Here is a 24,850-nt window from a genome sequence, read left to right on the forward strand (position 1 = left end):
GTCTGGTCTGTTCTCCTTCATGTCTTATGCGGTTTGTATGTTTTGTGCGACACCGCTACACACGAATAATTATTACAAGTACAATAACATTTGTTTGTTGCAACACTCACACAAACTACATCCAGTTCAGATAAAACTATGAATATGTACAGGCTGAGTACTAAGCTCTACAAACGGTCGCTTCCAGTACTAAACACTCGTATAGAGAAAAAATCAGTTACCACGTTGCTGGAAAGACTGTGATGGTCCCTACTCTCGTGAGCTGTTGACTTGTGGGCGGCAGATTCTGGACCAGTGGCGGCTTCCTCCCCACTAGTGCTACGCTAGCTCCAGCCTGCATAGATGATGTTCTCTGACCGAAAACTGGTGAATATAGACACCGACGAACAACTATAGGTAGTCGCGGAACCCTGAACTCTTGGCTCCGCAGGTGACGAACTCTAGTGAGCTCCCGCTGAACTGTGTTTTGACTTGCTGAACCTCGAGTTATAAAGCGTCGTGGATTACGACAACGAATCCACGCTACTGGCTAATATTATGGGTAATAAACGGATGCCCAACTCGTGGTCTCCTCATGCAGAGTGATGTCATCGTTGTGCACGATTGGCGCACGTGATGAGTAGTGGCAAAATAGTATGGTCGCCACTACTGAATCTAGCGACAACTGCCGAAGTTAGTAGTGGCCTCGCCTAGATGCAGGCTCATTGATACGCCACTGTGGCGTAATAGTGGACTACGCGGCAGGGGTAGTGTCATGTGCTGCAACAGTTTGATGTCAATGCGAGCTGATTCGGAGTTTTTACAGTGTTAAAATTATGGATGAGATTTTTTCAGTTATTGGTTAAAGTGTCTAGCGCGTGATGTACAGGTCGTTTCAGTGGAGCATTCTAATTATCTCCACAGTTACTTTGCAATCATTTTGTGTACAGAAGTTGCGAAGGTATCCTTCTGATCAGTGGAACGAAGATTCATAGCTCGGACACTTTACGTGAAATGGAGCCTGATCCACTATCGAGTAACACGTTTTCAATCCCTCATGTTGTAAATTCAGAATTATCATTCTCCCCTGCATTAGAAATGAATTATTGTCACACTAGAAGTCTTGTATTGAGAATATGGAATTTCGCTACTCTGATAAACTTTCTTGCATTACCTGCACTGAGAAGCCACGCAAGCTTTGTGAATGTCTGCACGTAACATAGCAACATGCTGCCATCTGTCCGCGCTTATTGCTGCAAGTCTCTCCACATCTTTGCTGAGATGTGACGTGCACAGTTATTAACTGAAATAATCATAGGCTTCTTCGCATGCATTCAAGTTACAGGTGAAGAAATGAAAGTCATCAGATGCTGTTCTGGAAGACTGGTGATTTCTGAATACAATACACAGTGCTCTGGTAGAATAATGAGATGATGTGTGGAACACATAATAGCAAAGGGCTTTCTGTTTGCGGTAGTAAGTGGAGAATTTGTTCTTAAACTACACTGTGATCTGTATGGTTTAATGAAGTGTTTGAATGCGTTTTCCTTCCAAGCGTATATGCAGTGATTACGAATAGGAGGGATCATGCTCATTGCAAGACTTTTGGCTTTAAGTTGAAAGCATACATAATATGTAATTTTTAGGCAGAATTTTGAAGAATGATTACCACTGCTTTATGTTTAAATAGCTAGCTATGTAAAGTACATTTGCATTATGTCTACACTAAGTAACTGCGTGTGTCGTTGATTACATCGTTATACAGAAAGCTTCTAATTTTTTTTTCTGCGGCATAAATATTCATCGACTATTGCATAGCTTCATAATTCATGGCTTTACTTAATTGTTTATGATAGTAGATTTTTATTACACAACCCACTATTTACAACTTCTTTTTCCAGAAATACACCAATATTTGTTTCATTAGCCTGTTTTAATTCATTCTGTAGATGTGTCCAAAAAAGAATAACAATCGCTTCGCCACTACTTCTGATTTTCCTGTGTACTTTATTAGATCCTCTCATTTATTTTCATTTTTCAACCAAATTCAGTTTGTATTTCAAGCATCATTTAGGTAATAATCTGTGTTTCAAGTAGCTCTATTCTATCTAGTTTATAGTTCTTTGCTAAGCATACTGGAGAGTGTTGTACGGTGAGCATAGTGTACCTAGGAAAACATGATGGTGTTTGCTTGGCACTTCAGTTTGGTGACTGATTTAAAACTCACATGAAGGAATGCGCACCAGAGATCGCCATAAGCAGTTTACGCCATATTTTATAGTTTTCACTGACATTAGACATGAGGTTCTGTTTTGTGCAACATTTGCAAATACTTCGAGTTCTGCACATTTCAGTGCGTTTAATATACTGAAGTTATTTTGAATATATTGTTACTTTTTCAGATTTATTCTTGTCCATAATATATTTCAATATAAAATTGAGCTATCAGCTGGAAAATATACTTTTATTTCACTTACTGTAAATTGTCAATCTGTGTTTACCATTATCACGTACATTTGTGCATTTTTGTGCTTTTTATGACATTAGGCTTCTATGAAGGAGGTATTGGCATCTGCTTAACTAAGTAAGTTCTTGTAGTATACTTCATATATTACACATAACTGTATAGCCAAGGTCTAAAGATTTGTAATATACCTAATTCTGTAGACTCCGAAATATGACAAATTAATTTATCGAAACTGGTAAAACGGAATAAAACTTTATTTGCAACTGAACTGAAATTAATTTTTGAGCTAAAGAATTTTATGGTGAATAAAACGCTATATATTTATAGAACTATTTATATGACATGTAGATAGGTGAGCCACATTTCACCTTTCATAGACCTTTTTGTACCCTGAAGTAGAAGGTATTTCCCATCGAACACATGATGCATGAAAATGAACTGAGTTTCTTTAATGTCGTAACAACAGTTTTACCTGTCTTGAAAGTGGAAATTGTGTTAGATTCCAAAAGCTTCTATTTCAAAACCTGTTTTAGCTCGTAAGTGGTTTTTGACATCACTTCTGCTTAATTTGATTTCACTTACTGGTTGTAGGAGTGTAGTACAGTAATAATGCAACAGAGCGACGATTGCAACGCTTTTAAATTTCACTGGAATATTTGTTCGTAGGTGACTGACCATGGAACATCTTTCCTCATCTTAGCAAACCTTAATTTTTTGAAGTAATTTCTGTAATTTCAAAGAAAGCCTGTATCACTTCAATAGTAAATGCCGTGATTTAAAAATTTGATAGGAAAACATATTAAACTTCTATTAGAGGGCTGGATAGAGACGGGAGTCTGAAAAATGTACCAAGGGATATCACTCTCCCCTGCACACACATCAAAGCAACTACTAGGTCGTGCTGGAAAGTAATGCCTCCAAAAGTTTCAAGTGAAAGTCCTTAAAAATTTTTAAGTAAAACGAAAGTCATTAATATTGCAGATCTTTATTCTTTATGTCCTCATATTTATTTCTCAACGTAGTCACCATGGCAACGACCACATTTCTCCCCGAGACCCGTTTGTTGATACCGTCACTGTAGAATGTTTGACTTTGCCGATGGGGCCACAGCCTCGCTTCTGCTTGCACCGATTCATCACTATCAAAGTGAAGTAATCGAAGGTGTTCTTTAAGTTTTTGAAACAGGTGAAAATCGGATGGGCCAAGTCGGGACTGTATGGACTATGATCGATAACAGTGGTCGCAGGGCTCCTGTGTCGTCTGGCATTGTAACGCTGAAGGAGAGGGTACTCCAATTGTGAACGAACTATTCCAATAAGAATCTCGATTGCAGCACGCTATTTCTCAAGCACCGACATAGTTATGTTTCACTCCGCCACGTTACACGCTACAATTCGGAGCCCTCTAGCGGCAGAGGGATGCAAATGTGTAGATACAAAAAAAAAAAAAAAAAAAAGATGTAGAACGTCAATAACGTTTGTTTTATTTAAAAAATTCTCACATAAAAAATTCAGAGAAATTAATTTTCAGCATGGACTTTTGTGTTTCTAAATATTCAGGGCTTGTAAATATTTTTAACCAAACCATATTCTCTTTCCACTTTATTCACTCTCACATCCAAGTCAGATTTTTCTACTCCTTTATGCTCTAGGGTTTCTTCAATAAAAATCTGACAGGAGCAATTGCTTAAATAAATCATCTGGAATGAAATTCCTGAAGAATTGGTCTCAGAATTTCTACTGAAAAGAAAACAGTGTCATATTGATAATAAGTATAAAGAATTTTTTTGAAAGGTATTTACTCCTTTTGACTGTTAATTATTCATTTGTTGCACACAGTCATGATTTCGGCTTTGTAGCCTTTCTCAAGTGCATGTTGACGTGTTAAAATATGTCTGTAACACGTCATCGTTGAGAAAGTATGTTTCTGGTCTTAGAGACCAGTTGTCGTCGTAGAGGATACGAGTGTATAAAATATGGTTGAGAGATCATTAACAAATAGTACGGAGTATTTATGTTGTTGTGGTCTTCAGTCCTGAGACTGGTTTGATGCAGCTCTCCATGTTACTCTATCCTACTGCAGCCTACATCCTTCTGAATCTGCTTAGTGTATTCATCTCTTGGTCTCCCTCCACGATTTTTACCCTCCACGATGCCCTCCAATGCTAAATTGGTGATCCCTTGATGCCTCAGAACATGTCCTACCAACCGATGCCTTCTTCTAGTCAAGTTGTGCCACAAACTTCTCTTCTCCCCAATCCCATTCAATACCTCCTCATTAGTTATGTGATCTACCCATCTAATCTTCAGCATTCTTTTGTAGCACCACATTTCGAAAGCTTCCACTCTCTTCTTGTCTAAACTATTTATCGTCCATGTTTCACTTACATAGATGGCTACACTCCATACAAATACTTTCAGAAACGATTTCCTGACACTTAAATCTATACTCGATGTTAACAAATTTCTATTCTTCAGAAACGCTTTCCTTGCCATTGCCAGTCTACATTTTATATCCTCTCTACTTCGACCCCTCATCAGTTATTTTGCTCCCCAAATAGCAAAACTCCTTTAGTTCTTTAAGTGTATCATTTCCTAATCTAATTCCCTCAGCATCACCTGACTTCATTCGACTACATTCCATAATCCTCGTTTTGCTTTTGTTGATGTTTATCTTATATCCTCCTTTCAAGACGCTATCCATCCCATTCAACTGTTCTTCCAAGTCCTTTTCTGTCTCTGACAGAACTACAATGTCATCGGCGAACCTCAAACATTTTATTTCTTCTCCATGGATGTTAATACCTACTCCAAACTTTTATTTCGTTTCCTTTACTGCTTGCTCAATATACAGATTGAATTGCATCGGAGAGAGGCTACAACCCTGTCTCACTCAACCACTGCTTCCCTTTCATGCCCCTCGACTCTTATAACTGCTATCTGGTTTCTGTACAAATTGCAAATAGCCTTTCGCTCCCTGTGTTTTACCCCTGCCGCCTTCAGAATTTGAAAGAGAGTATTCCAGTCAACAGTGTCGAAAGCTTTCTCTAAGTCTACAAATGCTAGAAACGTAGGTTTACCTTTCCTTCATTTTTCTTCTAAGATAAGTCGTAAGGTCAGTATTGCCTCACGTGTTCCAACATTTCTACGGAATGCAAACTGATCTTCCCAGAGGTCGGCTTCTACCAGTTTTTCCATTCGTCTGTAAAGAATTCGCGTTAGTATTTTGCAGCTGTGACTTATTAAACTGATAGTTCCGTAATTTTCATATGTAAATACCTGCTTTCTTTGGGATTGGAGTTATTATATTCTTCTTGAAGTCTGAGGGTACTTCGCCTGTCTCATACATCTTGCTCACCAGATGGTAGAGTTTTGACAGGACTGGCTCTCCCAAGGCTGTCAGCAGTTCTAATGGAATTACTAGCCAATAAATGCTTGTGACCTGCACCCATCACTTCCAATCATCAGATGCTCGCAAGTGATGACTGCAAGTGACAAGAATATATTAACTGGTAAATACGCCACACCATACCACACTATATATCAAAATTTCTTTCAAAAAAATTCTCTATGACTGTAGTCCCCCACAAAGGAAAGATCATTATAAAGAATGGACCACTCAACTTTTTTTTAAAAATTTCGTCCAGTACACAACATAGCGATCTTATGGCCTGTCACTAGTCTGATCATCGAGATATTTCGCTTGTTACGTGACTGAATCGACTCTCGTTATTTTCCACTAACGAATATCTACACGGCTATCCCATATTTTCAGTGTATTTGCAGCATAGTACGTTTCGCGTTTGTAGTGGGAAGTATGGCGTAGATTCCATTTTAAAGCCCAGGCGCCGTACCCTTACCCCCTGACTGGTAAATGTGCGTGTTCTTCCAAAAGTTTGAGACGTGTCACTACAGGAAGAAAGTCTTCTGAGAATTTTGTGAAGTGGAAGGCGGGATGCACGCTCTTGAACTCAATTTGTTTGAAGAAAAACGAGTCGGCCGGTTGCTGTTAGGTTTGAGTGACGTTTGTCGTGCATAGACCACAGTGACGATGCTCAGTAACTTTCCCGTCGTGTCTCCTCGCGGCGAGTTGTTGGTGTGTGCTGTTGCAGTGGTGCCAGGGAGGGTCGTGTGTGCCAGCCAAGCGCAAGAAGCCACCCAAGGTCGTGAAGGGGGGCTGGAGCGCCTGGAAACCGGAAGCTTGCACCTCGGGCTGCATCATCAAATCCAAAGGTGAGTCAGTTTTGTCAACTAGTAGATGGCATGCAATTTAATTCTCCTTAAGGCTCCACTTCCATCACAGAAAGGCCATATCTTTCATAAACTGAATGGATAATTCACAACAAGGGCGGTGCCGGGTTTATGGATGATGATTCATCGTTATCTTTCTGCCAACGTCAACATCTTTAGACATAGAGCACCAGCTGCGATGGGGACTGGAATGGGTGCTGAATGCAGCATTGTTGAAGAGACATTAATCACAGGCACCCCGAGAAAGAACAGAAAACCTGAGTACTGAGTACTATACAGCGATTTCAAGCCTAGTGATCGGGAATTCGAGTTGAAGTCATTACGTTTTTCGCCATCGCGTTTGGTACCTGGTAATGGACATAGGGCATTTACATTAAACTCACTACTTGTACATACAAACTCTCACGAGATATTCAGATGTCGGACGATGATGTTTCAACGCCACAGTAACAAGCTCTGACCAACAAGCATTCACACACAGAGGATCAAGTCGTGTCCTCTTCGAAAGAATCATTGACTTTAATCTATTTAGGGCGGCTATCGAAAGTCTCAGTATGGGTGTCTAGGGGAGGATTTCAACCAGGTCTCTCAAACACGAGTCTAACGTCAGGGAGTTTACATTACAAAGTGGGTCACTGTCGCATTAATGTACCATTACATCACTCTGACCTGTCACTACTCGTCTAGAGCTCAAATTACTGCTGAACTCGTGATTTTTTCCCTCCTCAGCTGTTTCTAGTCCAGTGTTTGGCTTTCATGATGTGACGCTTCTTGGATTTGCTGACGGATTACTTGTACTTTGGCCGCATCTCGTGTCGTGCGGTAGCGTTCTCGCTTCCCGCGCCCGGGTTCCCGGGTTCGATTCCCGGCGGGGCCAGGGATTTTCTCTACCTCGTGATGGCTGGGTGTTGTGTGTTGTCCTTACGTTAGTTAGGTTTAAGTAGTTCTAAGTTCTAGGGGACTGATGACCATAGATGTTAAGTCCCATAGTGCTCAGAGCCATTTGAACCATTTTTGAACTTGTACTTTCTGCACTCACTTCTTGCCAAACACACACACACACACACACACACACACACACACATACACACCGCTCTCATGTGTGCACACAGCAGTTAAATTAGAAATATATTCAAGTACGCAGTGCACAGAAGACGAATTACTAGTTACTTGGCCAACATATGAAACGTAGTATGGAAGTGAAACATGGACAATAAATAGTTTGGACAAGAAGAGAATAGAAGCTTTCGAAATGTGGTGCTACAGAAGAATGTTGAATATTAGGTGGATAGATCACGTAACTAATGAGGAGGTATTGAATAGGATTGGGGAGAAGAGGCGTTTGTGGCACAAATTGACTAGAAGAGGGTATCGTTTGGTAGGACATATCCTGAGGCATCAAGGGATCACCAATTTAGTATTAGAGGGCAGCGTGGAGGGTAAAAATCGTAGAGGGAGACCAAGAGATGAATACACTAAATAGATTTAGAAGGATGTAGGCTGCAGTAGGTACTGGGTGATGAAGAAGCTTGCACAGGATAGAGTAGCATGGAGAGCTGCATCAAACCAGTCTCAGGACTGAAGACCACAACAACAACAATGAAACGGGGAAATGTCAAATGATGTACTAAGTGCTACATTTTTCACATAACACATTTTCGGCGTTATTTTTCTCGGTATTATGGTGCATGTACCTCAACTTGGTCCAGGCAGCAAATGAGGGAGAAAATGTTTGAAACTTTCGTTACTAGATAGCGTATGGTAGATGATAAGCAAATAAGGTCTTTGTACCACAAGATATGCAGAAGACTGTTGAGTCACCTAAAACTATGAACCCACGGCATGAAATTCCACTGCATATAATTGACTTCCATGATTTTAAGGATGTTGCTGAAGTGTTGTTGTCAATGCAGGCGTGTAAGATCTCCAAATGCGGTATGATCAAAGTCTCTCATATTTATCCATGACCAATAGTTATAAAAAATTTGTACATTGAAACAGAAGACTGAAAAAATGTCTGTCTCCAAAGAGGGAAAGACCACAGGTGACGTATGTCACACCATACTTCATCTGACTGACCAGTCATGTTCATCAATTCCAGAACACATAGGCCTGTTGACGACGTTGCCATTCCTTCCTCAGCTGCACAGGGATCTCTACAGTAAACTTTGGAACATCTGATCCCAAGAACACAGTTGTATAAGTAAGAGAAGTCAATACTGAGAGAGTTTTATTCTTGAATTTAATTTTGTTATTCTCTTGTAACAAATTTGAATGATCTGAGAAATAGTGTTTGTTGATTATAGTGCAACTAGTTGAAATATTACTGCTGTATTTTGGTACTTGTATTATCACACGTAAAACGTAGTGCCTGAGTATTAATCGTACTTGAAACAAAAACTTCCTTTTTGGCTCTTAGAACCAGTCACTCTCCTGGCATGATATTTAGAATGTCCTTAATAAATTATTTATTTTGTAATTCGTTCAATTATTTTTTGTAGTGATGAAGTCAGCAGCATATTTTCTGTGGTATCAGAATATCTTCTCAATTTTTTGGATACGAACAAATTATGCACAAAAACAGATAAGTTATTTTTTGATTCTCCTGACTAATATAAGCTTTACATTCGCCAAGTATATTTCATATTTCGTACCATACAGAACAGACTGCGTGTCCTATCTTTTGTAATACCACGAAAAATTTGTACTGCCAGAAAATTTCTGCTAGAGCAACAGCCATTGCATGCAATGAAAGTAGGGTAACGGAAAACTTCTGGCTGGCAGGTTTCCAGCGGCGGCGGCGCAGCTGCGACAACCCGAAACCCGTTAACACGGAAGACGGCTGCCCCGGACCCAGCTTCGACGTCGTGCTCTGCAAGGACGATAAGGTTCGTAGCTGCGCTGTCGCAACCAGAAACTCTTATTTATTTCGCAGTTAGACCTCATACTTTCGTGCTTCTGCATACACCAGCGGTTTTCTAATCCCAGAACAGTGATACTGCTATAGGGTCTTTCCTAAAACCTCTTAGCAGATACTGCGTTTCTAATATGCTAATTCCATACCACGTTTAGTGAACGATTCTCTGTTTTTTTTTCTCGAGTGCTATTCACAGGAGTAAACTAGATTTATCAAGAATATTGTACACCATGAATGACTCCCGAGAATACTCGTGGAGGACCTCAGTAGTGCATTGGAGTATTTTGATGTGAGAAACGAGTCTGCAAATATATCCAGTAATCCACAGCAGCTGTGAAGTTCCTATGGAGTGAGAGAAGCATTCCAAGCTAATCTGTAGCTGCCCATGGAGGACAAAGTTTAGAAAGATGTTCTGCAATTTGCAGCTCAAATTAGTGCAGAAGAGAAGCGTTTGTGAAGCACATTTCGACATTTTTGCCTCAGCACCCGTTTCCACCGCCTGGTATCCTTGCCAACTAAAGCTTCGTGCTTTGGAGGAGCCCAGAAGCTAGGGATGTCTGGCACACAATAATGTTTGCGCCATTGGGTCAGCTAAACATTTTTTGGTCACGTACTGCGAAACAAAGTACAGGACGATATACTTATAATCGTGTTACTCTATACATTGTTACTTGTAATAAAGTTTTAAGCAATTTTTTTCTGATTGTCAAGTTTATTTCGTTCCTGCTGCTGCTTTAAACAAACAAATTAAAAAGAAGTTCTTCCAGAAACACTGACGTAGTCTTCGCTGTATGAAAATGGAATACCAACTCCAACTCCGAATAAATTAGTGTACTTGACGTGAAATCCGTATGGAGGCAATGCACAACTCCATGAACTTACCCAACATTAAAACGGTAACACAACGGAGAGAATGGTGTCAGAGGGTCCAATCGCGAATCCTTTCAGTCAAATTTTACTCAGACTTGCGACATTATTTCAAATTTTGAAACTCCTAGTGGATCAACTGTCTCAGCTCTAAATCGATCAGCTGGCATTTATGCCAATGGCTCATTATCAAAACATTAAAAATTGTAATTTCTTTCATTTCTAAAACAAAAACACTGACGGAAAAAAATCGGAACACCGAGAGGGAGTTGTGCGGCATAGACGAAGGTTGGTAGGAGTGCTTATACACCTGAAAGATGGCGTCTATTCCAATTTTGCGATGGTGGTATAAGAACGGCGCTAGTAGCGTCACTATGAAAAAGCAAATCAGGTTAGCTCTACACACACGTTGTGATGGTCTTGAGCGCTACTTACCTTTTGGACTGTACGTGGTAAATTGACGCTGTACTGTATTGCATGTTAACCGGGGGCCTAGAAACGACGGAGAGGCTCCGTCCCCAACGCAGCCGCAGTGGTCCACAACCCCACGACGACTACCGCAGTCCACTTCACCTCACCGACGCCCCACTCGGAACCCAGAGTTATTGTGCGGTTCGGCCCCCGGTGGACCCCCCCTCCCCCCCACAACGCCCAGGCAACGTCTCACACCAGATGAGTGTAACCCTTATGTTTGCGTGGTAAAGTAACGGTGGTGTACGCGTATGTGGAGAACTTGCTTGCGCAGCAATCGCTGACATAGCGTAGCCGAGACGGAATAAGGGGAACCAGCCCGCATTCGCCGAAGCAGATGGAAAACCGCCTAAAAAGCATCCACAGACTGGCCGGCTCACCGGACCTCGACACAAATCCGCCAGGGGGATTTGCGCCAGGGACCAGGCGCTCCTTCCCAATCCGGAAAGCTGTGCGTTAGACCGCATGGCTAACCGCGACACCACTGTAAACACCTCAGTGAGGTCGCGTGATAGGGGCTAAGGGAAGCTGGATATTCCTTCAGTGATATTGCAAAAAAGACTTGACTGGAACGTAGCCACTGCACTTGTTTGCTGGCAGCGATAGTCACAAGAGAGTACGATCGCATGAAGCCCAATCTCCGGAAGGCCACGTGGCACCACAGAGAGGGAAGACCATCGTGTTCCGCGCATGGCTCTGGTGCATCGTATTGCATCTACAGCAGCCATTTGAGCAGCAGTCGGCACCACAATGACGCAACTAACTGTTACAAATCGGGTACTTGAAGGACAGCTCCGAGCCAGACCCACTGTAGCGTGCGTTCCGCTGATCCCAAACCACTGCCATTTCCAATGGAAAAAAATGAAAACTCATTGGAGTGTAGAGTAGGAGTCTGTCGCGTTTCCTGACGAAAGCTGGTTCTGCCTCGGTGCCAGTGACGGCTATGTGTTGGTTAGGAAAGGGCCAGTTGAGGGCCTGCAGCCAACCTGTCTGCGTCCTAGACACACTAGACACGTACATGGAGCTATAATCTGGGCTGTGATTTCGTGTGACACTCTCGAACCCTGGCTCCAAATTTGTACGTCAGTCTGATGATTCGGCCTGTTGTGCTGCCATTCTTTAACAGCGCTCCAGGAGGTGTTTTCCAAATCGATAACTTTCGCCCACATGCCGCTGTTGTGACCCAAAGTGCTCTATAGAGTGTCGACACGTTCCTTTGGCCTTCTTGATCACCAGATCTGTCTCCACACATGGGACATTATCGGACGACAATTTCAGTGCCATCCACAAACAGCGTTAACCGTCGCTGTGTTGACTGGCCAAGTGCATCAGACATGGAACTGACATCCGGATGTGTACAACACAATGCGTGCAAGTTTGCTTGCTTGGGTTCAGTACTTCGGTGGCTGCACTGGTTATTAATGTAGCAGCATTTCACATTTGCAATGGCTTATCTCACGCATACATCAACTGTGATCTTGCAATTTTAATCACTTAAATATATTACCTAGACAAATCTATTCCCGATATTTCTTTACTCTACATTAATTACTTTTTGGCGTTTCGATTTTTTTCCGTCAGTGCAGTATATAGATCTTCCACAGACAGATTATAAATATGAATGCATAATTAACGTAATAATATTTTTGTTGTAGAAAATTCCTGGATAAATAACATGATCTGTGGAATATCGCAGTGTAAGAAAATGAATGAGGCAGCAGGCTTCCAAGGGCACAGAGTTCTTATCATAGTCGCAGTCCAGGTCCACAATTCGTGTGGGGGATACTGGGAGTGATGGGATAGCCAGAATCCCTTGACATCATTCCCAGAACAGTGTGGCAAGCTACGCTGCACTTACAGTAAATGCACGCCAGTCATTGCTCCTTTTGGACTATCACTTTCATTCGTATTTATAATCGTAATTTCAGCACGTCAATACAATTCACTCCGAAAACTAATTGAAACAGATACGAATTATTAATAATTCATAAATATGTGTATGTAAATCTGTAAATTTATGCCACTACATACTTTATAGGACCAAACAATACATTTACTTTACTTTTGTAGTGTACGTTACATCGTAATAAACGTCCAAGAATTTTAAAAATATAAACTTATCTTTCGTCATCTTCACGTCTCACGTAGGTAAAGTCAGTCATGTTTTGAAAAATGACTTTAATTTGCAATATTCATAGTTGATAAAATGTGTCATAGCTCTTTATGTGGTAGAATAGTATCGCTTACTACATAAAAAAAAAATATTTTTAAAATTTTTTTTAAAGGCAGTAAGCCAAATGCACCTTTAGTTCTACCACGAAAGTGTTGAAGTTCGTTGCACTGAAACAGGGTTCACAGATGACAAACGCTGCCATGTGAAGATGTCTTGATCGCTATCCAGTCGAGCGAATGCTAGTGTCGTGAAAAGAATTTGTGAAGTAAAAGTAAAACAAACAGTCATGCTACATCACAAATAAGTGGCACTATAAAAATTATTTCTGTAAGTGGGAACGAACAACCTTGCAAATGAGAACTTTTTGTAACTGCATTTGTGTCACATAATAGCTTAGTCACAGATATAGGGTGTTAAACAATTCTCAACGGGCACATTATAGGATCCAGGGTAATATCCCAGAATGTTTGCCTATCGAAGCCGGGGGCTCCAAACGACAGATATCGAACGTGAGATTCTAAATCGGTGCGGGCGTTATGATAAATTATTTGTGAGTTGCTAAGGAAACATACACGATTTATGTCGGTAGTGACTCGGGATGTCTGCTGTAGTAGACGTTTCTTCGGTCGATTGCCTCACGTGGAAAAATCATTCTCATTTTGTAATGTAGAAAATTGCTTGAATTTTTGTCGGAAATATGGACTCATACCGAATGACGAGAGGAGGGACTGTGGAGACTGTGCTGGGGCGAAGTCTATAAAAGTTCGTACGAAGAGTACTGATAGTGAAATTCCTTTACAGTTTCATTCTGGAAACTGTGGTTCAGGAAGAATACATGGTTTGACTGTTCGAAATTATCGATCCAGAGCACCATAATTCTTGTACCTTGCTCGAGTAGGGAGTATACGCTGCAAGCAACATCACCGCAAATTGGATTATCTACCAATACTGTCTACGACTATTTCAGATTATGCACAGATGCGTATTATGAAATAGTGACGAACGACAGCGTACCGATCGGTGGACCAAACAAAGTTGTGGAAGTGGACGTGCCGCACATAGCAAGAAGGAAAAATCAGAGGGGACGACCTTTAAAGAATGAAGTCGAGTATATTTAGATATTCAGGGGCATAGTACAAGAGTCCCGGGAGTGCTTTCAGGTAAGAGTGTTCTCCAGAGACTAGGTGACTTTAGTCAGTTTGATAAACTACTTTATACTGCCCGGTAGCAAAGTGATCATAGACGGCTTCCAATCCTACATCCTACAACACATAGAAAGCACAAGGATTCAACCGAGAGTTCGTGAACCATTGCGTAGAGTTCGTCTCTACCAGTGTTTCCAATGTGCACACACAGAACATCGAGCGGCTGAGGAAATTAGCGAGATCTTCCATTAAAAGAGCAAGGCATCCAGGAGGAAGAGACCAACTCCATTTGTTTCAGTATCTGTATTTCCATAACTTGCTGTTGCAAGGAAGAGTTGACGCATGTGACACTCTACACATACCTTTGCGTGACATACTCAGAGTCTAACCAAAGTTATGGCAACAAGGGAAGCTTCTCGTAGCATATACGTCAAATGGACTTTCTCATGACGAATACGTCGACGACGAGTGAGCTAAGTCATTTACTTTGCAATGCAAGTATTTTAGTTAACGCTGTTCGTTTGTCGTAGCTGTAGTGACCACTGTAAACACTGTTTATAGCACACCACCACAGTCGCGTGATCGATTTAGAATAGCACGCTCGATATCTATTGTTTGGAACCCGCATCTTCGATTGCTAAACATTCATGGAAATTACCACATCCAGTATTAAAAAAATATTATAAAGGTCAATAAAATAATAAAAGGAATAGGTAATAAATCTCACATTAAAAATATTTTTGAGTAATTGATTGTATCGCTTCTCATTATGTGTAAGTAACGGCGAAATGTATTGAGTATTTATCTTATCGTCTTCAGTGATTGTTCAGTAGTCACCATTATTTGCTTGTACAGGAGTACACGTCTTTAGCAGCCGTTTGCGGAGCTGGTAATAACCTTTTACCTTGAGTCTCTTATCAGTATTCATAGTTTGATAACAGGCAGTCCTATTGCTTTAGCTCCATTAAGATTTATAATCTGCTTGCTTTTATTTTACAAGGTATATCAGTCTAATCTTTCATTATAGCCTTCATTTCACAGCATTTTGACACTGCATAATGAGAGTAAGCCTGTTGAAAATGCTAGTCTTGCTCCTAAACAATCTCATATTAATGCAGTTAAGCAGAGTTCATCACAATGATTGAAAGTTTGCCAGCACTTTTTCCTGAAGAAACACGAAATTTTCTCTTACTGGTACTGCGAGAGAGACAGAGGGAAGGGAAAAATTTTAATCTCCAGTAGCTAGCAGCCAGAAAGATGAAAGATGACTGCGTTCGATTTATGATCACCAGACCGTGTAGTAAGTTCTTAGTTTAATCTCGAACCTCACGGCACTGTCTCAGTGAATGGAAACATGTGACACCGTAGTCGGTGCCGGGTCTATTGTATACGTCATAGGATCGGCGTCTCCTTGTTGCTGTTCTAATGGAATGAGCTACCATCGGATTGCTTCCTCTTCCATTTCCCAATGCATATTCAAAATTAGCAACACATCCACTGATCAACCAGAACATCGTGACCACCGGCCTACTATCAATATAAACCCGTCCAGCGATAGCAGCGTCACCAAGCGAGAACGGCTGCTAGTTCAAAAATGGTTAAAATGGCTCTGAGCACTGTAGAACTTAACATCTGACGACATCATTCCCCTAGAACTTAGAACTACTTAAACCTAACTAACCTAAGGACATCACACGCATCCATGCCCAAGGCAGGATTCGAACCTGCGACCGTAGCGGTCGCGCGATTCCGCACTGAAGCTCCTAGACCCGCTCGGTCACACCGGCGACTACTAGTCAGACACTCGCCCAGTGCATGTTGCATCAGTGAGCGTGCTGTCCGTGTGTAGAATGGGGAAGGCATGCGATCTATCTGAGTCTGACTGAGGGCGGATTGTGATGACCTAGAGGCTCGGCACGAGCATTTCGGAAACTGCACGACTTTTCGGGTGTTGGAGGAGTGCTGTGGTGAGTGTCATCAAGATGTGTGCGAAACAAAGGTGAAACCGCCTCCAGACGTCGTGGAGTTGGGCGGTCACCCCTCATTACAGATGACGGACGTCATAGACTGTGCCGACTGGTGAAACGTGACTGGCGCCGAACTGTGGCGGAACTAACATCAGACTTGAACGATGAGCAGAGTACAAGGGTGTCAGCACACACACAGTGCACCAAACACTCCTAACGATGGGCCTCCGCAGCCGACAACCCATGCACGTGGCTATGTTAGCACCACGACATCGGCAATCATGCCTGAAGTGTGCACGTGACCATCGGCACTGGACGTTTGCGCAGTGGCAGAACGTTGTATGGTCCGATGAATCGCGATTCCTCATCATGCCGATCGAGGGCACGAATCCATCGTCTTTCTGGGGTCGTCTTCCTGCACTGCGAGAGGGAGGCAAGCTGGCGGCGCCTGCTTTGTGTTGGGGGAACATTCGCGTGGGCATCCATGGTTCCTGTGGGACTCGTGCAAGATGCCATGACGGCCAAAGAGCATTGTACACTGGTTGCAGACCACGTACTCCCCTTCATGACAATCATGTTTCCCGACGGCAGTGGCATTTTTCAGCAAGATAATGCGCCATGTCACAAAGCCAGGAGTGTGAGGGATTGGTTCGAAAAACACAGTGGCGAGTTTCGATGGATGTTCTGGCCACTATCCCGCCAAATCTGAACGCGATCGAACACATCTGGGATGTGATTGAACGTGGCGTCTGGCCTCATCAACTCCCTCTCCAGAATTTACGGTAACTAGGTGACTTGGGTGAGCAGATGTTGTGCTAATTCGCTCCATGACCTAGCAGGGCCTCATTGCTCCAATTCTACGATGCGTCGCTACTGTTATCCACGCCAAAGGTAGGTGGGCGTAATGCTATGGCTGATCAATGTACTTATAAAACAATCATCGCAATCACCCGCACAATACAGATATGAGCTGGATGCTTCGCCATAAATAAACAAGAGGAAAACAGTGTCATATCATCTCCATTGAAAGGTTTTCCACTATAGCAATTCCGGATTCTCATACCGTTCCCAAAGATCGTGGAACGCACACGGTGGTTGTAGGATCATACCATGCCGACAAAAGACAGCTCGTAGTAGCCTGTCTCTATCGTTTACACTGTCTTTTCATTGGTGTGCCTCTTGTTAATACAGACTATTCATACCTGTTTCTCTTGCTGACGCAGTGTTTAGAAATCGATCTTCCTTAACGCCGTGTATTCATACTTACGGCCCGCATTAACGCCATGTATTCATACCTGTGGTCCTTGTTATTTCAGTTTATTCATACGTGTGACCTTATTTATGCGACTGAGCTGTGCTTAGTAGTGGAGTCGAATTCGAGAGGATGATGGTTCGAATCCGAGTCTACCCTGCCAGATTTAGTTTTTCCGTGATTTCCCTAAACTGATTAATGCTAATGTTGGGATGGTTCCTTTGAAAAGTATCACGGATGATTTGCTTCCCGTCCTTACCCAATCCGAGTTTGTTTTACGTCCCTAATGACCTCGTTGGCGACGGGCCGTTAAACTTTAATTTTCCCTACTACTTTTTTGATATCCTGCGTATTCATACCTGTATCTCTTATTATCGCTGTGTATTCTTACTCATGCGCCTTATTAACGCAGTGTTTTCATACCCATGTCGCTTGTTAAAGCAGTGTTTTGAAACGTGTGTCCCATGTTAACGCTGTATTGTTAAAGCAATGACCCTTGTTAACTCTAGTTTTTAAACTGAGGGTTTCAATTAATTACGCCGGCACGGTAGCTCAGCGTGCTCGGTCAGACGGTTAGCTGCCCTCTGTAATAAAAAAAGAAACTGAATGAATGGATCAACGAAGAACTTGAACGGACGTCCGCGCCGAACACACATAACAAACTATAACGATCAAAATCAGATCAACAAAAAAAATGTATATAACTTGTTAAGTTTGTGTTTTCAAACCGATGTCCTTTGTTAATAGTGCCATTTCAAATCAAACTTCCTTGTTAAAATCGCTTATTAATTTTTGTTTGTCTTGATAACACCTTGTATTCATTCCTGTGCAGCTGTGCAAGAAGAGTAAGCGGCAGACGGCGGCGGCGTACGCGACATCGGCCTGCGGACAGTTCGCGAAGCTGCTGCCAGAACTGGACCCGAAAGCGGCTGGATTGCAGGCACCGCACGAAACCGGTGAGTTACCTCTGCATGCCACACAAACTGGTAGCCCAGTCGCTGGGAGCAGTATCTTACACACCTCTGAAACATGTTCTTGCCGGCTGGCAGAGTACAATCAACGTGACAGAAATCCCTTAATATCCTTATGTATGGCAAGACAACAGAGACAATAGTGATGACCTGGCGAGCTACTGATTTATACGTTTATTGCAATTGAACAAGTTTTAGAACTTTAATCACGTAAGCTACCCAATCAGACTGATTCCTCTACTCCTATGGTGTCATCTACACTCCTGGAAATTGAAATAAGAACACCATGAATTCATTGTCCCAGGAAGGGGAAACTTTATTGACACATTCCTGGGGTCAGATACATCACATGATCACACTGACAGAACCACAGGCACATAGACACAGGCAACAGAGCATGCACAATGTCGGCACTAGTACAGTGTATATCCACCTTTCGCAACAATGCAGGCTGCTATTCTCCCATGGAGACGATCGTAGAGATGCTAGATGTAGTCCTGTGGAACGGCTTGCCATGCCTTTTCCACCTGGCGCCTCAGTTGGACCAGCGTTCGTGCTGGACGTGCAGACCGCGTGAGACGACGCTTCATCCAGTCCCAAACATGCTCAATGGGGGACAGATCCGGAGATCTTGCTGGCCAGGGTAGTTGACTTACACCTTCCAGAGCACGTTGGGTGGCACGGGATACATGCGGACGTGCATTGTCCTGTTGGAACAGCAAGTTCCCTTGCCGGTCTAGGAATGGTAGAACGATGGGTTCGATGACGGTTTGGATGTACCGTGCACTATTCAGTGTCCCCTCGACGATCACCAGAGGTGTACGGCCACTGTAGGAGATCGCTCCCCACACCATGATGCCGGGTGTTGGCCCTGTGTGCCTCGGTCGTATGCAGTCCTGATTGTGGCGCTCACCTGCACGGCGCCAAACACGCATACGACCATCATTGGCACCAAGGCAGAAGCGACTCTCATCGCTGACGACACGTCTCCATTCGTCCCTCCATTCACGCCTGTCGCGACACCACTGGAGGCGGGCTGCACGATGTTGGGGCGTGAGCGGAAGACGGCCTAACGGTGTGCGGGACCGTAGCCCAGCTTCATGGAGACGCTTGCGAATGGTCCTCGCCGATACCGCAGGAGCAACAGTGTCCCTAATTTGCTGGAAAGTGGCGGTGCGGTCCCCTACGGCACTGCGTAGGATCCTATGGTCTTGGCGTGTATCCGTGCGTCGCTGCGGTCCGGTCCCAGGTCGACGGGCACGTGCACCTTCCGCCGACCACTGGCGACAACATCGATGTACTATGGAGACCTCACGCCCCACGTGTTGAGCAATTCGGCGGTACGTCCACCCGGCCTCCCGCATGCCCACTATACGCCCTCGCTCAAAGTCCGTCAACTGCACATACGGTTCACGTCCACGCTGTCGCGGCATGCTACCAGTGTGAAAGACTGCGATGGAGCTCCGTATGCCACGGCAAACTGGCTGACACTGACGGCGGCGGTGCACAAATGCTGCGCAGCTTGCGCCATTCGACGGCCAACACCGCGGTTCCTGGTGTGTCCGCTGTGCCGTGCGTGTGATCATTGCTTGTACAGCCCTCTCGCAGTGTCCGGAGCAAGTATGGTGGGTCTGACACACCGGTGTCAATGTGTTCTTTTTTCCATTTCCAGGAGTGTATATTAGTCCCGCGACCTTTGCTGCTACATTGGTTGGCATTTGTTAAGAAACAAGTGCCAGTTGCTGTGAAGCAACTACTTATCCGCTTACTACTTATCCGATCTTCAAATAACTTACGGGTTTGCTGCCGGGTGACGTCGTCGAACACCGCCGATATTTCGACAGGAGCACACCCTGCCATTCTCATGGCACAAATGCAAGGAAGAAAAAAATGTGCAAGCAAATTTAATACCTCGGTTCACAGAGGACAAACAAGGAAGACACCACACACAGAACAAGTGTCAACACAACCAAAGATAGACAACTTCAGAAATATCGATAGTTACTATTAATCAACAGGTGAGGTAGCACTAATTCTGTCCCTCTATTTTTTGATGAGAGACAGAGCCGGATTCCAAGCAGCATTTAAACAAAATCCACCATCTCTGTTAATAAGGTTGCTTGATAGTCTGATTTCAACAGCTTCCTTAGTAACACTGTCCCAATAGCAGGGCGTGCAAGCCAGAATCTCTGTGTTGTTGTGTCCCTTAGGATGACCGGTGTCAAGGCAATGTTCTGCAATAGCGGATTTGCTCGGCACCGGTCATCCTATGGAATACAACAACACGGAGATTCTGGCTTGCACGTCCAGCTATTGGGATAGTGTTACTAAGGAAGCTGTTGAAATCAGACTATCAAGCAACCTTATTAACAGAGATGGTGGATTTTGTTTAAATGCTGCTTGGAATCCGGCTCTGTCTCTCATAAAAAAACAGAGGGACAGAATTAGTGCTACCTCACCTGTTGATTAATAGTAACTGTCGATATTTCTGATGTTGGTTATCTTTGGTATCTTTGGTTGTGTTGGCACTTGTTCTGTGTGTGATGTCTTCCTTGTTTGTCCTCTGTGAACCGAGGTATTAAATTTGCTTGCACATTTTTTTCTTCCTTGCATTTGTGCCATGAGAATGGCAGGATGTGCTCCTGTCGAAATATCGGCGGTGTTCGACGACGTCACCCGGCAGCAAACCCGTAAGTTATTTGAATATTCGATTCGCCGGGAAAAGTTAAGTTATCCGATGTTCTTGCAGTACCGTATGAATCATAGCGTTGTACCTGAAACTCCCAAAACGAAAAAAAAAAAAAATCTGGCATGGGCATGCTTATTCAAATATAGAAATATGTAAACAGGCAAAATACGGCAATGCGGTCGGCAACGCCTATATAAGACAACAAGTGTCTGGCGCTGTTGTTAGATCGGTTGCTGTTGCTTGAATGGCAAGCTATCAAGATTTAAGTGAGTTTGAACGTGGTATTATAGACGGCGCACGAGGGATAGGACACAGCGTTCCCAGGTGCTGATGAATCGGGGATTTTCAAGTACGACTATTTCACGAGTGTACCGTGAATACCCGGAATTTGGTAAAACATCATATCTCCGACATCGCTGCGGCCGGAAAAAGGTCCTGCAAGAACGGGAACAACAACGTTTGAAGAGAATCGTTCAGCGTGACAGTAGTGCAAATTTCTCCAGATTTCAATGCTGGGCAATCAACAAGTGTCATAGTGCGAATCATACAACGAAACATCATCGATATGGGCTTTCGGAACCGTAGGACCACTCGTGTGCCCTTGATAACTGCACGACATAAAGCTTTACGCCTCGCATGGGCCAGTCAATACCGACATTGGACTGTTGACAACTGAAAACATGTTGCCTGGTCGGACGATTCTCGTTTCAAATTGTATTGAGCGGATGGATATATACGGATACGGAGACAATGTCATGAATTCATGGACCCTGCATGTCAGCAAGGGTTGTTCAAGCTGGTGGAGGCTCTGTAATGGTGTGGGGCGTGTGCGGTTGGAGTGATATGGGAGCCCTGATACGTCTAGATACGGCACTGACAGGTGACACGTACGTAAGCATCCTGTCTGAGCACCGGAATCGATTCATGTCCATTGTGCATTCCGACGGACTTGTGCAATTCCAGCAGGGCAATACGAGACCCCACACGTCCAGAATTGCTATAGAGTGGCTCCAGGAACACTTTTCTGAATTTAAACACTTTTGCTGGCCACTAAACTCCCCAGACATGAACATTATTGATCATATCATGGAGGCTTTGCAACGTGCTGTTCGGAAGAGAACTGCAACCCCTCGTACTCCCACGGATTTGTGGACCGACCTGCAGGATTCATGGTGTCAGTTCCCTCCAGCATTTCTTCAGACATTAGTCGAGTCCATGCCATGTCACGTTGCGGCACTTCTGCGTACTCGCGGGGTCCCTACACGATATTAGGCAGGTGTACCAGATTCTTTGGCTCTTCAGCGTGGTTTATTACCTCTTTGCGAACCTATTCGCAATACGTTTCGCAGACAGTACCCACTTATGTCACTGAACGTACCTAATATATTATATCATTGTATGACACGTAGATCAGGAGATACGACATGGTAAAGAGTGATATGTGTGAAAATCTGTCGCATCATGCATTACGTTCAAATTTATTACTTCGCTGCTATTACTACATTCGCAACTCATTTTGCAGACAGTATCCAACTCTGAATGTACCTACAGAATTATACCATTGTACGAAACATAATTCGGAAGGTATGACATCAAAAAGATTGAGAACAACGCCAGACTCTGCACAGTACCACCGCGAACGCACAACTATAGATAAATACCCGAGCATCGCCGGGTTTCTCTGCTAGTCATCAATAAAACTAACGACGTGAAAGCGAACACTCACGCCTGCCTGCAGAGATATCTTCTATTATCACTAACACTGACTACATTGCACGGTAACTATGTGCACTATTTTAAACTTGGACGTGGTTGTACATTGTTAGGTGGCCGAGTTAGTTCCCACTACACCTGCGTAGACTGTACGCTTTACCCGGCTTCGAGGCCGAGGTCCCCGATTACACTGTACAGCCGTTGCGGATGTCTGGTTGTAGGAGCGACAAACGGTCGCGTCTTTCCTGCGAGTGCCGTCGCACGTTATTGACCCAGAGTACTTTCCTTATCCAGCGGTGGAATATTTTCCTGTCTCAAAGTCTCGGGCTGTTCTCTGAATAAAGGGCTGGACCTTGGCTCATCACTAGCGCCTTGATTTTTGGCAGTACTTGTGAACTGCACATGCGGAGATAGTGCGCTGTTCCCGTTATCGCACGTATTTTGCCAATTACTACGATTTACCACGCGCCAACCCAGCGTGGCAGATGCCCTCCCGATTCGGAACGAAACGTGATGCATGTACAACTTGGACTAGCCCCGCTTGCCCTGCTCTATCGCCTTGCGAGGTTTTCAGAATTTCGGATGGGTGGGCTAGTATTCATTTGCTTTTCAATGTATGTACACTCCTGGAAATTGAAATAAGAACACCGTGAATTCATTGTCCCAGGAAGGGGAAACTTTCTTGCCACATTCCTAGGGTCAGATACATCACATGATCACACTGACAGAACCACAGGCACATAGACACAGGCAACAGAGCATGCACAATGTCGGCACTAGTACAGTGTATATCCACCTTTGGCAGCAATGCAGGCTGCTATTCTCCCATGGAGACGATCGTAGAGATGCTGGATGTAGTCCTGTGGAACGGCTTGCCATGCCTTTTTCACCTGGCGCCTCAGTTGGACCGGCGTTCGTGCTGGACGTGCAGAGCGCGTGAGACGACGCTTCATCCAGTCCCAAACATGCTCAATGGGGGACAGATCCGGAGATCTTGCTGGCCAGGGTAGATTTACACCTTCTAGAGCACGTCGGGTGGCACGGGATACATGCGGACGTGCATTGTCCTGTTGGAACAGCAAGTTCCCTTGCCGGTCTAGGAATGGTAGAACGATGGGTTCGATGACGGTTTGGATGTACCGTGCACTATTCAGTGTCCCCTCGACGATCACCAGAGGTGTACGGCCACTGTAGGAGATCGCTCCCCACACCATGATGCCGGGTTTTGGCCCTGTGTGCCTCGGTCGTATGCAGTCCTGAGTGTGGCGCTCACCTGCACGGCGCCAAACACGCACACGACCATCATTGGCACCAAGGCAGAAGCGACTCTCATCGCTGAAGACAACACGTCTCCATTCGTCCCTCCATTCACGCCTGTCGCGACACCACTGGAGGCGGGCTGCACGATGTTGGGGCGTGAGCGGAAGACGGCCTAACGGTGTGCGGGACCGTAGCCCAGCTTCATGGAGACGGTTGCGAATGGTCCTCGCCGATACCCCAGGAGCAACAGTGTCCCTAATTTGCTGGGAAGTGGCAGTGCGGTCCCCTGCGGCACTGCGTAGGATCCTACGGTCTTGGCGTGCATCCGTGCGTCGCTGCGGTTCGGTCCCAGGTCGACGGGCAAGTGCACCTTCCGCCGACCACTGGCGACAACATCGATGTACTATGGAGACCTCACGCCCCACGTGTTGAGCAATTCGGCGGTACGTCCACCCGGCCTCCCGCATGCCCACTATACGCCCTCGCTCAAAGTCCGTCAGCTGCACATACGGTTCACGTCCACGCTGTCGCGGCATGCTACCAGTGTTAAAGACTGCGATGGAGCTCCGTATGCCACGGCAAACTGGCTGACACTAACGGCGGCGGTGCACAAATGCTGCGCAGCTAGCGCCATTCGACGGCCAACACCGCGGTTCCTGGTGTGTCCGCTGTGCCGTGCGTGTGATCATTGCTTGTACAGCCCTCTCGCAGTGTCCGGAGCAAGTATGG

General features: G+C 44.3%; 1 protein-coding gene across 1 annotated transcript in view; it reads left to right on the top strand.

The window, feature by feature from the left end:
• LOC126267691 (A disintegrin and metalloproteinase with thrombospondin motifs adt-2-like) overlaps nucleotides 1–24,850 on the top strand; it is a 215,507-nt gene that overhangs the window by 171,332 nt on the left and 19,325 nt on the right. Inside the window, exons 13-15 of the mRNA XM_049972994.1 lie at nucleotides 6,558–6,678; nucleotides 9,481–9,584; nucleotides 18,321–18,444. Coding sequence (XP_049828951.1) covers nucleotides 6,558–6,678; nucleotides 9,481–9,584; nucleotides 18,321–18,444 — 349 coding nt within the window. The remainder of the gene's footprint in view (nucleotides 1–6,557; nucleotides 6,679–9,480; nucleotides 9,585–18,320; nucleotides 18,445–24,850) is intronic.

The sequence above is a fragment of the Schistocerca gregaria genome, chromosome 4, assembly GCF_023897955.1.
Source record: "Schistocerca gregaria isolate iqSchGreg1 chromosome 4, iqSchGreg1.2, whole genome shotgun sequence".
NCBI lineage: Eukaryota > Metazoa > Arthropoda > Insecta > Orthoptera > Acrididae > Schistocerca > Schistocerca gregaria.